The 12,193-nt window shown below is 50.0% G+C and overlaps 4 protein-coding genes and 1 pseudogene across 5 annotated transcripts; all 5 read left to right on the top strand.

Annotated features, from left to right (window-relative positions):
* Positions 1-518: 518 nt before the first annotated feature.
* TEOVI_000195300 (methyltransferase domain containing protein, putative) lies at positions 519-1,679 on the top strand (the record flags this gene model as incomplete). Its single annotated transcript, XM_067225105.1, has 1 exon — positions 519-1,679. One exon carries the CDS (start codon positions 519-521, stop codon positions 1,677-1,679), a length of 1,161 nt encoding a protein of 386 aa, XP_067081206.1.
* A 723-nt stretch (positions 1,680-2,402) lies between these two features.
* On the top strand, positions 2,403-6,434 carry TEOVI_000195200:pseudogene (annotated as a pseudogene). The gene has a single exon. A coding segment is annotated over exon 1 (4,032 nt).
* Positions 6,435-7,265: 831 nt separating this feature from the next.
* Positions 7,266-8,234, top strand: TEOVI_000195100 (chaperone protein DNAj, putative; the record flags this gene model as incomplete). The annotated part of the gene is made up of 1 exon (XM_067225104.1): positions 7,266-8,234. One exon carries the CDS (start codon positions 7,266-7,268, stop codon positions 8,232-8,234), a length of 969 nt encoding a protein of 322 aa, XP_067081205.1.
* Positions 8,235-8,607: 373 nt separating this feature from the next.
* TEOVI_000195000 (uncharacterized protein) lies at positions 8,608-10,575 on the top strand (the record flags this gene model as incomplete). Its single annotated transcript, XM_067225103.1, has 1 exon — positions 8,608-10,575. The coding sequence occupies one exon, from the start codon at positions 8,608-8,610 to the stop codon at positions 10,573-10,575; it is 1,968 nt and encodes a 655-aa protein (XP_067081204.1).
* Positions 10,576-11,264: 689 nt separating this feature from the next.
* Positions 11,265-12,158, top strand: TEOVI_000194900 (rieske iron-sulfur protein, mitochondrial precursor; the record flags this gene model as incomplete). The annotated part of the gene is made up of 1 exon (XM_067225102.1): positions 11,265-12,158. The coding sequence occupies one exon, from the start codon at positions 11,265-11,267 to the stop codon at positions 12,156-12,158; it is 894 nt and encodes a 297-aa protein (XP_067081203.1).
* Positions 12,159-12,193: the final 35 nt, after the last annotated feature.

Genomic DNA, 12,193 nt, shown 5'->3' with positions numbered 1-12,193 from the left:
GGGGGGGGGGAGAGAGTCTCAGTTACCGGTAAGATAACTTGAGTTACCTTACCGGTAGTGGTGCATCGTCCCATTGTTTTGTTATTGCACGATCATCCATTAGATGATGGTGCGTGCACAAGGGTGGCATGGTTGGGTAAAGATATTGAACTCTCTCCCCGTCTGTTTCTCCCTTCCTCTTACTCTTTACTTATTCCCAAGTGCAATTGCATACACCCGGAAGGGGTTTTGGTCATGTGACCACTTCCGACTTTTCCCTATTAGCTACTGTTTTCTGCTTCCTTTATTTCCGTCGCTTGCTTTGATCCCTCATGTTGTACAGGGCTTTTACCACGAGCGTGTGCAGTGCTACTTTTTTTTTTTTCCTTTTCACTTTGCTCGTTACCAATCCCTTTGCTACTTAGTGTTAGGGGCGAGGAGGAAGGGGGTTTACTCATCAATAAGTGGTCAACGGAAAGGAGACGAAAAGGGAGGGGGGAAAAATAGTGCGGGTACTTTTATCATTATTAGACTCGCAAATGTTCCGGCGGTTTATTCCATGTATGAGGAGCGGTGCAGCGGGCCCGCTTCGTGCCGTGGTGACCACTGCTCGTAGGTTTCAGGGCACGAAATCTGGAGGTGGCAGCGGTCGGGAGGAGGCATCAACGGAGGGCGTTGCTCCTGAAGTCAGCCCCAGTTCTGATAAGAGTTCGTCAATTACGAACGTAAATATGGGTGTGGAGAGGAGAGAGGGGTTCCTCGAACCATCGGATGACGTGGTGCTGGAGTATGCTCGGCACGCCTTGGCAAGGGATGGAAGGGACAAGGAGCCTGAGGCTCTTATTTGGCGGTGGGATACAACGTACCCTCCCATTCTTTCGAGAGGGAAGCAAAACTTCTACGACTACACAGATGATATTCCCACCCATGTGAAACCCTTTTGGCATCACGAGTACTACCAGCAACGCGAGTACTTCCGCCTGCAGCGTGCGAAACTTCCCCTGAAGGAACGTGTGAAAACTTGGAGCGCCGTTGTGTTCTGCATCTCACTAGTGGGTGGGGTGCTGACCTTCTTTCGAATATGGGTGGAGCAACCGAAGGAAGTGCGACAGCTCAGGGAGGAGCTCCTTCAGCAAACGTACGGCAGGGTGCTTGAACTCGCTGCCGGTCACGGACAGAACATTGGGGCGTACCCATACGCTGTCCATGAGATTGTTATGTGTGATGCAAACGCCCAGCAGCTTCAGGCCATTCGGTATCGCATACCACAGACGGCATATCCCAAGTATGACGTGCGCCGTGTGCGCTCAGAGAACCTTGAGATGTTTGCTGATGGTGAGTTTGACTGCGTAGTTGACATGTTTGGACTGTGTTCGCTTCATGATCCTCTCAAGGCTCTACGGCAGATGCAGCGCGTCGTTAAATCAAGTGGTCTTATTCTTCTACTTGAGCACGGCAAAAGCCCGTATTTACCAATCAACTGGTTTCTCGACTATTTTGAGGAGCGACACAGCGTAAACACACACGGCTGTAAGTGGAATTCACCTATTAGGGAGTACTTGAAGGAGTCACGTCTGGAAATAAAGGAACTTAGGAATATGCACTATGGAACGACGTATTACGTCGTAGCGTACCCGGAGGTACTTGAGGCGCTTAGTGCTCGTGGTGGGTCACCAGACGTCCAAAAACCCAGGGAATAGGTTACGTTGCGATGGGAGCGCAGGGGAGACAATCGCAGGGGTTTTGGTCGATGTGCTGCCGAGGCTTTGTCGTTGTCGTTGTTGTTGTTGCGATGGAGGTGTTGGTTGGTTGGTTGGTTGGTGAAGGGAAGAATATTTTCAACTTTATCGTCAGTCATTTACACTTACATATAATACTTTTTTATTTTTTCCTGTATTTCTATATGCTTCGCTGCGTGATTATTATTGCGTAACCGCAGTGTCGTAAAAAGATTGTGTATGCGTGGGAATGGGCACGCGTAGGTGGTGTTACAGTAACCCTCGAAGTCCCTGAGCGGGCACTATCGCTTCGTCTGAGAAAAAAAAATATGTGTCATTCAGCTGCACACCGATGGTTTTCTCATTAGTCTATCTTCGTCTTATCATTTGTTTACTCCTTCATTTATTTGTTTATTCATATGTCCCTTCCCGACGTTATAACCTCTTTTATCCCACTGAGGGGGTGTTTGTGTATCGCACTGCGTCGGGGATACGTTCGGTAAGTTTTGTTATAACGGACAAGAGTTCAAGGTGTTGCTTTCCACTGCTAATTTCTCGCGTTTTCTTAGTGACGAGCCATATCTGCGTTTCGTTTATTTTATATTTTTTCTTTCTGTTCCTTTCTCTCTTTCGCTCCGCTTTCACCACTCCCCCAGGCCTGGTCAACGTACACATACGTATATCAATAATTCATTATATATTTATATGAGCGAGTGGGAAGTAGATGAGTGTTGTGATCCACAGCATATGATTCTCCTGTTGGAGCCAAAGAATACGCAGCGGGAGTTTCCCCCTCACCACACGCTTTGTGCATCCTGTTTGGTTGATCGACTCGACAAACTTCCCGCGTTGCACGTCGTGCAGGCTTTACAGGATATCATGCTATCGTTACAATACACCTTTTCCCCAGTGCTTGTCAAACACCGCACGAACTCCCTGCACGAAAGCTCCTTTGTCGACGTCCCTGCACAGGGTTGCTTGTCGTCGCCACCGTGGGATTTACTCTTGCGATTCGCGGGTTTGTTGCAGGATCTCGGGGCGAAGATTTGCCGTTGCATCTCGCTTCACCACCACATGCCGCTGTACAAAGCCGGCCTGTCGGTGCTTGCTCTTGTTTTTACTCTGCTTGAGGAAGCAACAGAGAGTGGCCTTTTTTGTCACACGGAGTGTCTTGGCATGGATGGGCGCAGTTACGACTTTACTGTCCAGGGACATACAACGCTGTTGTCGCAGCCGCCAGTGGGTCTCTCGATATGCCTATGCGAAACAGTCCTTGCTGGGTTATCAGAGGAGGTAAAAGTCACAGCGGATGATTTCTCCGTTCCTCTGCCGCTTCTTTTGCTAACGGACCTGGCGGAGGCGAGTCCCCCTTTTCTGTGGTGTGTTGCGGAGCACTGCGTGCCACACATGTGTTCTCTCACTACAGCACTGACAGATGCGTTCCGAGTGGAGCTCTTGCTTTATCTGCTCCACCTGGCCTTCGAGGCGTGCGCCAAACACCCTGTATGGCTCGAGAGTCTAGCAAATGCACTCCCTGCTTCTTCGTGGGGTGTTCGGAGGTCACCTTTCTTGACCTATCTTACGTGGGCGTTGGAAACGTTTCGTGGGGAGGAGCCGGTAGTTGCGAATGCTCTTTACCTCACGCGTTTCGTTTTGCAGTACGGGACAACGCGTACGGCGCTGTTTACTACCACCCCTCTGCCGCACCATGATGCTGCTGCTGGCACTGCGGGCGGCAAGAGTGATAGCTACGGATTGCCTTTGAGCGACGCGCTGGGGCTTGCGCGTAACTTAATTATTTTGCTGCTGCATCTTAATGGAGATGTTGTGGTGGCAGCGGCTGAGGCGCTAAGAGAGCTATTTGTGGAGAAGCCTCTCTTGGGTGAATGCCCTGATCTGTCTGATTACATTATTGAAGCACTGAGAACCGCCTCAGCTGATACAGCGCCTGCTTTGGTGGGACTGCTAAACAACCTACCAAGTGGTAGTGTGCCCTACGGACCGTTGTTGTGCGTATTGTTTGAGGTTTCATCTATCAGTGGGAAGGCATTTGAGGACGCGGTGAGAGGCCCGCACTTCGTGGACGCCGTTATTGACCGCCATACCAACCTTAACGATGTCGCCGAAAAAATAGTGCGCAGCGTGCGCGATGGAAGTTCCGTATCCTTCCACTGCTTTCTGTTGGAATGTCTCTGTCTTGAGCGAGCATGCAAACATGAGAATTGTGGAGGCGCCTCTCTTCTTCCTGAAACTATTTCTATGTTGACAAACACTTTGTTGCACGTCGTGTGGGAGCTCTGCGGGGAGGCTACGGCGGGTACTGAAGCGGGTGGTAACTACCACGCTGACCAGCAGTTGTTCCCCAGCGAATTCCGTACAATCCCGTGCGGGGCGCTCCACAGTCTTATTTGTGTGGCGGCCTTTTTGCTTCCTGGGTGTGAAGTGCTGCTCATGCAGTTGGTTGTAGGCCTTCTGGGGGAGGCACTACGTCAGTTTCAGATACGGAATGACGGAGGTATACCGGATACCAGACTCGTGTTTGACAGTAGTTTGGGTGATGCCATCTTGAAGATGGGGTCCACCGTGATTAGACGTCTCGTTGGTAAGGGAGACGACTTCGGCATAGGTGACAGTCAGCTCGAACAAAAGGTGTGCCACCTTCTCCGGGGCAACCTCCTGACGTTGCTGCTCAGCGTACCGTCTTCGTTCTCAGATCTCCGCGTTAGTGTCATGAATGATTTCCTGCTTTTAGCTCCTGCAAATCGTGACTTGACGGGGGAAGATGGACAGATTTACTTTACCTTCGTGAAAGGGGCTGATGGCTTAATGTCTCCGCAACTGCTTGTCAATAACTCCTTGCGCCGGCACCCACACTGGGCGGCTTCGTTTCTGTTAGCCCTAGCCACCGCGGGATGTGAGCAGCCACTGGGGAGTGGGCAGCTCGATTCCTTTTTATTTGAACAGCTCTCGCTTGTTCCGCTCTTCACTGAAGGTGCGAGGCAGGTGTTTGCGTCGGGTGGTTATAGTGGTGCGTACAGGACGGGTGATGATGTAATTCCAAGCGAGGACCGCTGTTCCGTGGCCGAGTTTTCCGCTTTGAAGGTATCTTTGGCAATCCATAAGTGGGGGGGAGAGCAACCACAACGTGATATTTCTCATTTAAACGCCTGCGTTTCTGTCAGTGGTGCTTCTGTCGTATCAGAGGAGCTACGTCTATCGCACCTGCAGATGTTCCGTTCCGCAGAACCCCAGTGGTTAGAAGCGCTAGGGGCTCGAACGTGGGGCAAGGCACTGCTGGCTGCCCTTGTTTCAAGTGCCATCATTCAAATTGAGAGTGATAGGGAACAGGGACGCATAGAAGAAGCACATGATTATCTCTTCACCGGTTCCCAACATCGAGACAAGGATCAGGTTACTCTTTGTTCCCTTGTTGTGAATCATGCTGCTGGCTGCGGGTTGTTTTTGTCATTGCTGTTTAACACGCTGCGGCGGCGTACTGCCTCAAATGACCACCCGCTCAGTTGCCGCATCATTTCTTTCTTGTGTCGATGTTTACATGCAGAGGAAAGTACTGATACCACGGTGATTATTGAGTTCGTTCGCTTACTTCTCGAGCAGCACCTGACACCACTGCTACTCTACAGGGAAGCCGCGCCGTTTTTGGTAGGGCATGCTGCACGGCTTGTTGCTTTGTCGCTTTCTCGGCTTCCCGTGAGTGTGGCGAGCTGCTGCGACCACACACTTTTCAAATGGGCACTTCAGAACGTGAGGCAACCGAGTGGACAAGTGTACATGTGGATGACGATATTTCTCTTGCTGAGACGTGCGCATCGTAGCGAGTTTGCTCTACGTCATGAGGTGGAGCTGGGGGCGGAGTTAAACCACATGGTGAAGGGCGGGGATGTGTCTCCCTGTATTGAAGCAGCGAGGGCAACGGTCTGTTGGATGGTGGAGGGTGAAATGATGCGCTGTGGGGTTGGCCGGCACCACTCTGCTGTTCAAATCCCATTAAACGAGTGGTCCAAAGTTGCGCCGGGAAATTTAACGTTGCGTGCGTTTGTAATCTGCAGCGTTGAACATCGCATGAAGTGTTGTTGGTCTTCCGCGATGAACCAATTTTTGGAAGTGGCGGCGCCACTGCTTCTCACGTGGGTAAGCGAATTGATGTTTTACCACTGCGAGACCGTTGCTGCATCTCGTGTGTGCCACGAGCTGTTGGGGAAATTCCCGCACTTATCATGCTCTCTAGAGGCTTTGGGCCTTTTTTTTCTGCTTACCGGAGTAGTGGTTGCTGGTACCAGGTCTGAGAAGCAGGGAAATGATCCGGTACATTCCGTGGGTGTAGCTGAGGGTGGCTGGGTGTTTGCGGCCCTTCTAAACGCTTGGCCCTCATGGGCAGAAGCGGGTGGGCTTCGGGAGGCGGTTGCCGTGTTTCTCTCAGGACTGGGGGAGGAATCCAAACTGTGTAACGGTGCCAAGCGACCGCGTGAGTTACTGGTTTCGGGTAGTGCTGCAACTGTTGCTCAGTTCAATCGCCCGTCTCTAAATGTTTATGAAGCGGTGCGGGCAGTCCTTGAGGCGTGTGAGTTGCAAGCGGAGCGTTGTGGACCGTTTCCCGTCAACCGCGCAAAAGATTTCTACTTGCGTTGGCCGGTAGAGGCAATAAGTATCGATATGGAGCGCGATATCGTGTTCAGAGCTGCAGAAGGTGGTGGTGAGCTCATGGTTGCTTCCTGAAAGATTTGTGTGGTGCGCTCCAACCAGCCACTGAGCCCCCCCCTGTGACTGTGCCACTGGTTTCTCTCTTTTATTTTTTGTGTTTGTTTAAGCGTGTTCATTTTTTTTTTCGTGTCACTTGCAAGGATACCAACGTGAAGCAGGTTGCTGCCGTTAGGCCTCGGCAAACATCCATTTTTTAAAATTTTCACATTCGTAGCCGAATGTTTTCGATTTATTCATTGTTTAGTTTAAAACTTATTACTGTTCTCTAGCGTCCCATCTTTTTTCACAATCTATCTTACTTCAACACAGACATACAGAGTGAGTTTAGTTTTCGGGGTGTGGAAAGGTTTTGGAAGCACTTACTGTGTTCTCCCGTTTTCTTCCTGCGTGATATGAGATGTTCAATTCTCGAGATTTCTGTGCCCTTTTTGTGATTTCACTCGATTTTTTTTGTTTTGCGTGCTCAGTTTTGTGGATGCCACATCTTCTAATGCAAATGCATACATATATGTGACCTTGCTAGCATTTTACTCTTTCGTTTTTGTTTTTTGTCCCATTGTTTTTTTATTTTCATTTTATTTTTCTCCACTAACGTCACCCACATACCCGCGGCGTGATGGTGATAAGGTAAAGTGCATTCTTTTTTTTTAAAGGCCATTTGCCCGTGTCAGACATCGGGCGGTGGCTTCTGTGTCAAGTAATACTCGCACTACACCACGAAGCAGCGAATACGTATTATCATTGCGCTTGTGTGCAGGAAGTGGTAGGGAAAGAGACATATCACATTGCGTATCTACTGGGAGAAGAGAGTAGGTGACTTGTACACAAACTCATCGTTTTCTAGTGATGGATGACACTCGCATCAATTGGATTCTCGAGAACCGCAGCAAGTACTACGAGGTGTTGCAAGTTCCCAAAGATGCGGATGAGAGAACCATTCGACGCAGCTACCATAGTTTAGTTCTTCAGCTTCATCCCGATAAGAACCCAAATAACCCGAGGGCAAGAGAGGCATTCTGCGCCGTCGCCCGCTCTTACGAAGTGTTAATGGATGGGAAATTGAGATATGTTTACGATACCCATGGTGAAGAGGTTTTAAATAGGTGGGAATCATCGGAGCTGTTCTCATTGTCAGAAGTCGCACTCCGTCTCGTGCACTGCGCGTCAGCTAAGGTGCTTTACCACGCAGCGTGCCGCATTCATGCCACCGAAACTCTCTGTGAAAAATTTTCATGGACGGAGCCATTTTTGCCGCAGGGGCATAACGACATGTTTGAGATAAGATTTAAGGTGAAGCGCAGGGCGTCTAGGCGGCTTGGCGAAAGAAATTTTCTAGTGGTTCTGCTCATGTTTATACTTGCCACACTAAAGACCCCTGTATTGGACGCGTGGGAAAGGTATGGAAGAATAGAAGGGACTGGTGGGAATACTTACAGTAGTTTGGCTGGTAGCGGTCGTGATGGAGACGTCGGCGCCACATTTGTTTACAGTGCGGCAACAGAAGGTGGAGTGAAGGGCGTTACCGTCTGGCGGCCCTCAACAGTGAGTGAGGCGATAGCCCGGAAGCTTGTGCAGCAGTGGATTGAGGAGGTGTGTCCTGTGGAGTTACTCTTAGCTTGGGCGTCGCGAGAGCGCTACGAGGTGACCGCTACGATTCGTGTGCGGAGGGGGCTAAAAGCTGTGAAGGCCCCTGATCGCTCCGCGAAGAGGAAGTGGCCACGCAAGTTGTGGAGTCCGAAGTTCAATGACACGTTTTCCGTGACATCGGCGGATCAGCTGTTCGTTTCCTCTCCACTTTGTGTTTTAACTGATTGAAGGAGCGCCCGGTATTCGCGTCAAGGCTCCCGTACAAGCCGAAGTTGTCGCGAACAATACCCCCCTTTCAACTCGCACTCCGTTCGTTTGTGAGTTTTTGCTCACTCGTAATGGGGAGTGTGCGTTCCGTTATTGGAGGGAGGTTTCTTTGTTCTCCCTCCCGGTTTCTGGGCGTCTCCCAACTCTCTTCTTTTTAATTTGCATTTCGAGTGTGTGTTTTGTTGTTGTATTTGTTTTGCTATTTTATGTGTGTGGTATCGACATGAGTGCGGCAAGTTTCATCTTTTTGTTCCTTTGTTTTTTTTTTATTTCTCAATCCTGTCCACCGGTTCTTGCAGCGAGGTGAGGGTGGAATACATATCACTCCTACGGAATGGATGGGCGGATTAAAGGCCTCTTCAGAGCCGCATGCAGCGATACGATGACGCCGTGGGAGGCTGCCCTTCAAGTTGTTTACACCCTCCTTGGGCCCAGTCGTAGCACGTGCGATGTTGGGCTTTTTCACGAGGCGGTAAGCGAATGCATGCGGGTTTGTTTACTGCATCGCAAAGCGTCTGAGGCCCTTCGCGTCCACGGGCTGTTGAACCGTTGTGGACACGCGATGGAGTGGCATCCCCGAAAGTTGCGACGCCCCCCTTCGGCATCGGCGGGTTTAAGCCCCAAGTCGCTGCAGGGGCTTTCTAGTGATGAACTTGCTTTATTGGCACTGCGTCAGCAACCCCACCGCGTACATCAAAGTATGATTGTGGCTGAAATTATAGCAGCTGAGCGTGGGGACTGTGTTGGTGATGTTGGTATTGAGGCTGCCGTGGCACAGTGTAGTTTGGACACTTCGTGCGGCGGTGACAGTGTTGTCAGGACATGGTTTCCCACTAAAGGTGGTGCTGCAGGGATTTATTCAATAGCAGGCTTGGAACTGACACAGCTATCGGAAGCAGAGCAGTTCCGCATTCAGTTTCAACAAAATATACAGCTACTACGCACCACGCAGCGATTAGGTGGTCAGCTGGGTCTTTATTATCTTCTTTCGCAGATGCGTCGCGTGGTGGAAGACGTCCGTCTCGCATCTGAGGTTGAAATTGAGCCTCTTATAGACCTTGGTCGTGCGGTGCTGAACCACCCGCTGGTCTTCACGACACCCACAAGCGAGTTGGCTCGAGAACGACTGTTGTTTGAAGACTTTGGTCGTTTTGCTGGTAGTGAGGGTTTGAGTAGCATACAAGAGAAGAAGCTTGCCTCTCTTGAGGCCCTCACCGAGTCCATGCGGCCGCTATGTAAACAACCATTGAAGTTTATGCATTGCGTCACAGCATCGTGGGATGCACTTTTTATACGTCGGGCTGCGGCCACGTTGGTTCTCCCTGGCGAGGCTCACGACGTTCTACCGCGGCGTTACAGCATGAGGGCGAGGACCGATTCCCGAGTTGGCCAACGAAGAAGCAAGGAACCCGAGGAGAATAGGCTAGGTGCGTCTCGATGGACGGACCCAAACGGTGAAGTGTTTGGTGGTACAGATATTGAAGGTGCAGCAGAGCGCGTTGAATTTATTATTCGCCGCCGACTTCATCACGACATTGTGGTACCCGACTCTTGTTTCGTTCTTCAACACTTTAACCGCCTGCTACAGCTTGCAAAACATCGCGAGGTTGTTGTACCGTACTCTGTCCTCCTCGACATCGCCCATTCTGCGCTGGAGGATCAGGGCTCTCGGCGTTTCCACTCACGTCGTGTGCTTCTGGCATTGATGCATAACACCACCACTAAACAAACGGCACTGGAGAGTAACCGTCTGCTGAGCCCCTATTCAATATCCATGAAGGAGCACTGTGGTGGTGTTACTCTGCTTGGCCTCCAGGATGAAGTGGCTCTATTGGAGGAAAGTCAAGAAAGATTCTTCTTGGCTCCTGATTCTGCGCGGGTTGAGCCAAGTTGCTCCAACCCCCCATTGTTGAGTGATGCCCATTATGCGAGTGTGCTCGTTGCAAAGCAATTGGAAAAGATTGTCTCTGTAACAAATGGGCGACTAACAGGCGAATCGGCATCCGTCAAGGGACAGGGCGAATTGGACCTTTTAGTTTCAGGTGTCGTTGAAGCCATGACGGAGGAAAAGTGGGGAAGCAACAACAGTCAAAGCTCGAGTTTTCTCAAACATCATAGTGACCATAACGAAAGAAACATATGCGATGGTGACGGCACTGGTCCCCCAGTGCTTTTTAAGTCATCCCGCTTGCGCTCCTCCCGGGCACGCACACCTGTTATTGTGGCAACAACAAATGGGAGCACACGTCGTGCTGCTTTCATGGTTGGGTTGCCGATGTATCCCTCAGTGAGTGTTGTGTAACTTCATCTGGTGGATGTTTTTTTTTTTGCTTTTGCATGTGTGTTTTGTAGGAGTTTGCTTTGAGAAAGTGGAGCCCTCACGGAGGCGAATCTATTCGAATCGAGTTGTTGAATGTATGAGGGGTGGATGCGAGTGTTGCTGTCATCGTCGCTCCCCTTTTGTGTTTCTCCTTTCTAGTTGTGTGTATATTTATATATTTGGTTTTCTATTTGCTGTTGATTTACAATAGCGATAACCAGTTATTGTGAAGGCTGGAGCGTTTGCTCCGTTATGTGTTGCTGGTGTGTGGGACCCCTTGGTTCTCTCAAAGTTGTCCCTTTCGTGCGCGAATTTTTTTTATCCGCATGAGCTCCTTGTTGATAAGTATAATTCCTTCCGTATATTTGCTCGTTTAGTGTCTACACAGCTGTGGGAGCAAATATGTTTATATATTTGTTAATTTTTCCTCTTTCTTTTCTTTTTTACTTTCTTCTTTTCAATCCACCTACTTCTATTACGATGCGCGTACAAAGCAATCAGTGGTATTATCTATTATTACTCACAAAAAGGGAAATTGGTTTCCTTGCAGTGTTACCATTTGTTTCCGTTAACGTGTGAGGTGAACCCCGTACCAGTTGTATTCTCCAGACGGCGGCAAATATATACGCTCTAAGAGAGGGAGAGAGAAAAAGAAACTACAAGCACTTTAAATGTTCCGCAGGTCCTGCATATCAGCTTTCCAACCCACGGCATTCCTTCGCGTATCGCTGGTCTTTAAGCAACTTGAAGGTTCCAACCCATTAACTGTAAAGGACAGACCCGTGAATTCATGGTCCGACGAATTTCTAAAACCACCCGTATCGAAGGAGATGGCAGACAAGTACGGCCGATACGCCAAATACTCCGACCCAACGTTGTGTTCAGTGGATACCTCTTCTGAGGTTGTTCTCAACACATATCCGGAGGGATCTCGTGAGGGACGCATTGAGGCCACAGCCGGCGTCGCTCTCAAGGATTACGACGCTTCCATGTGGGACGAGGAGTTTTTCCGCAAGTACATATTGAAACCGAAGTTGCCTAATGAATTAGAGGACCGTGCGCGCGTCACAGACTATGCGCTGAATTCTGCATTGTTGGGATTTGTTATCCTTATGGTGCGGTATGCCGTGTTGCCGCTGTGGTACGTTGGACAGCCGGCCATGTCCATGGTTGGTCAAATGAACATTGAGGCTGAGGTGGGTGAGCTAGAGGACCGTGAATGCAAGACTGTAGTATGGCGGGGCAAACCCGTGTTTGTTTATCGCCGCTCAGAGCGCCAAATGAATGATGTGCTGGGGACTCCACTCAGTGCACTGAAGCATCCCGAAACGGACGAGGCCCGCTTCCCTGACCATCGTGAAATGGCTGTTGTCATCGCTATTTGCACTCATCTCGGGTGCATTCCCATTCCTAACGAGGGTCTCTTTGGTGGCTTCTTCTGTCCGTGTCACGGCAGTCATTACGACGCTTCAGGTCGTATTCGTCAAGGTCCCGCCCCTCTTAACTTGGAGGTACCGCCGTACCGCTGGGTGGATGATAAGACGATATATTTGGGAAAACTATAGGGAAAGCGATGCAGTTCTTCAGGATATGCGTGCAT

This window comes from Trypanosoma equiperdum (genome assembly GCF_001457755.1).
Source record: "Trypanosoma equiperdum strain OVI genome assembly, contig: ctg_455, whole genome shotgun sequence".
Lineage (NCBI taxonomy): Eukaryota > Euglenozoa > Kinetoplastea > Trypanosomatida > Trypanosomatidae > Trypanosoma > Trypanosoma equiperdum.
This window is presented reverse-complemented; position numbering and strand designations above follow the sequence as displayed.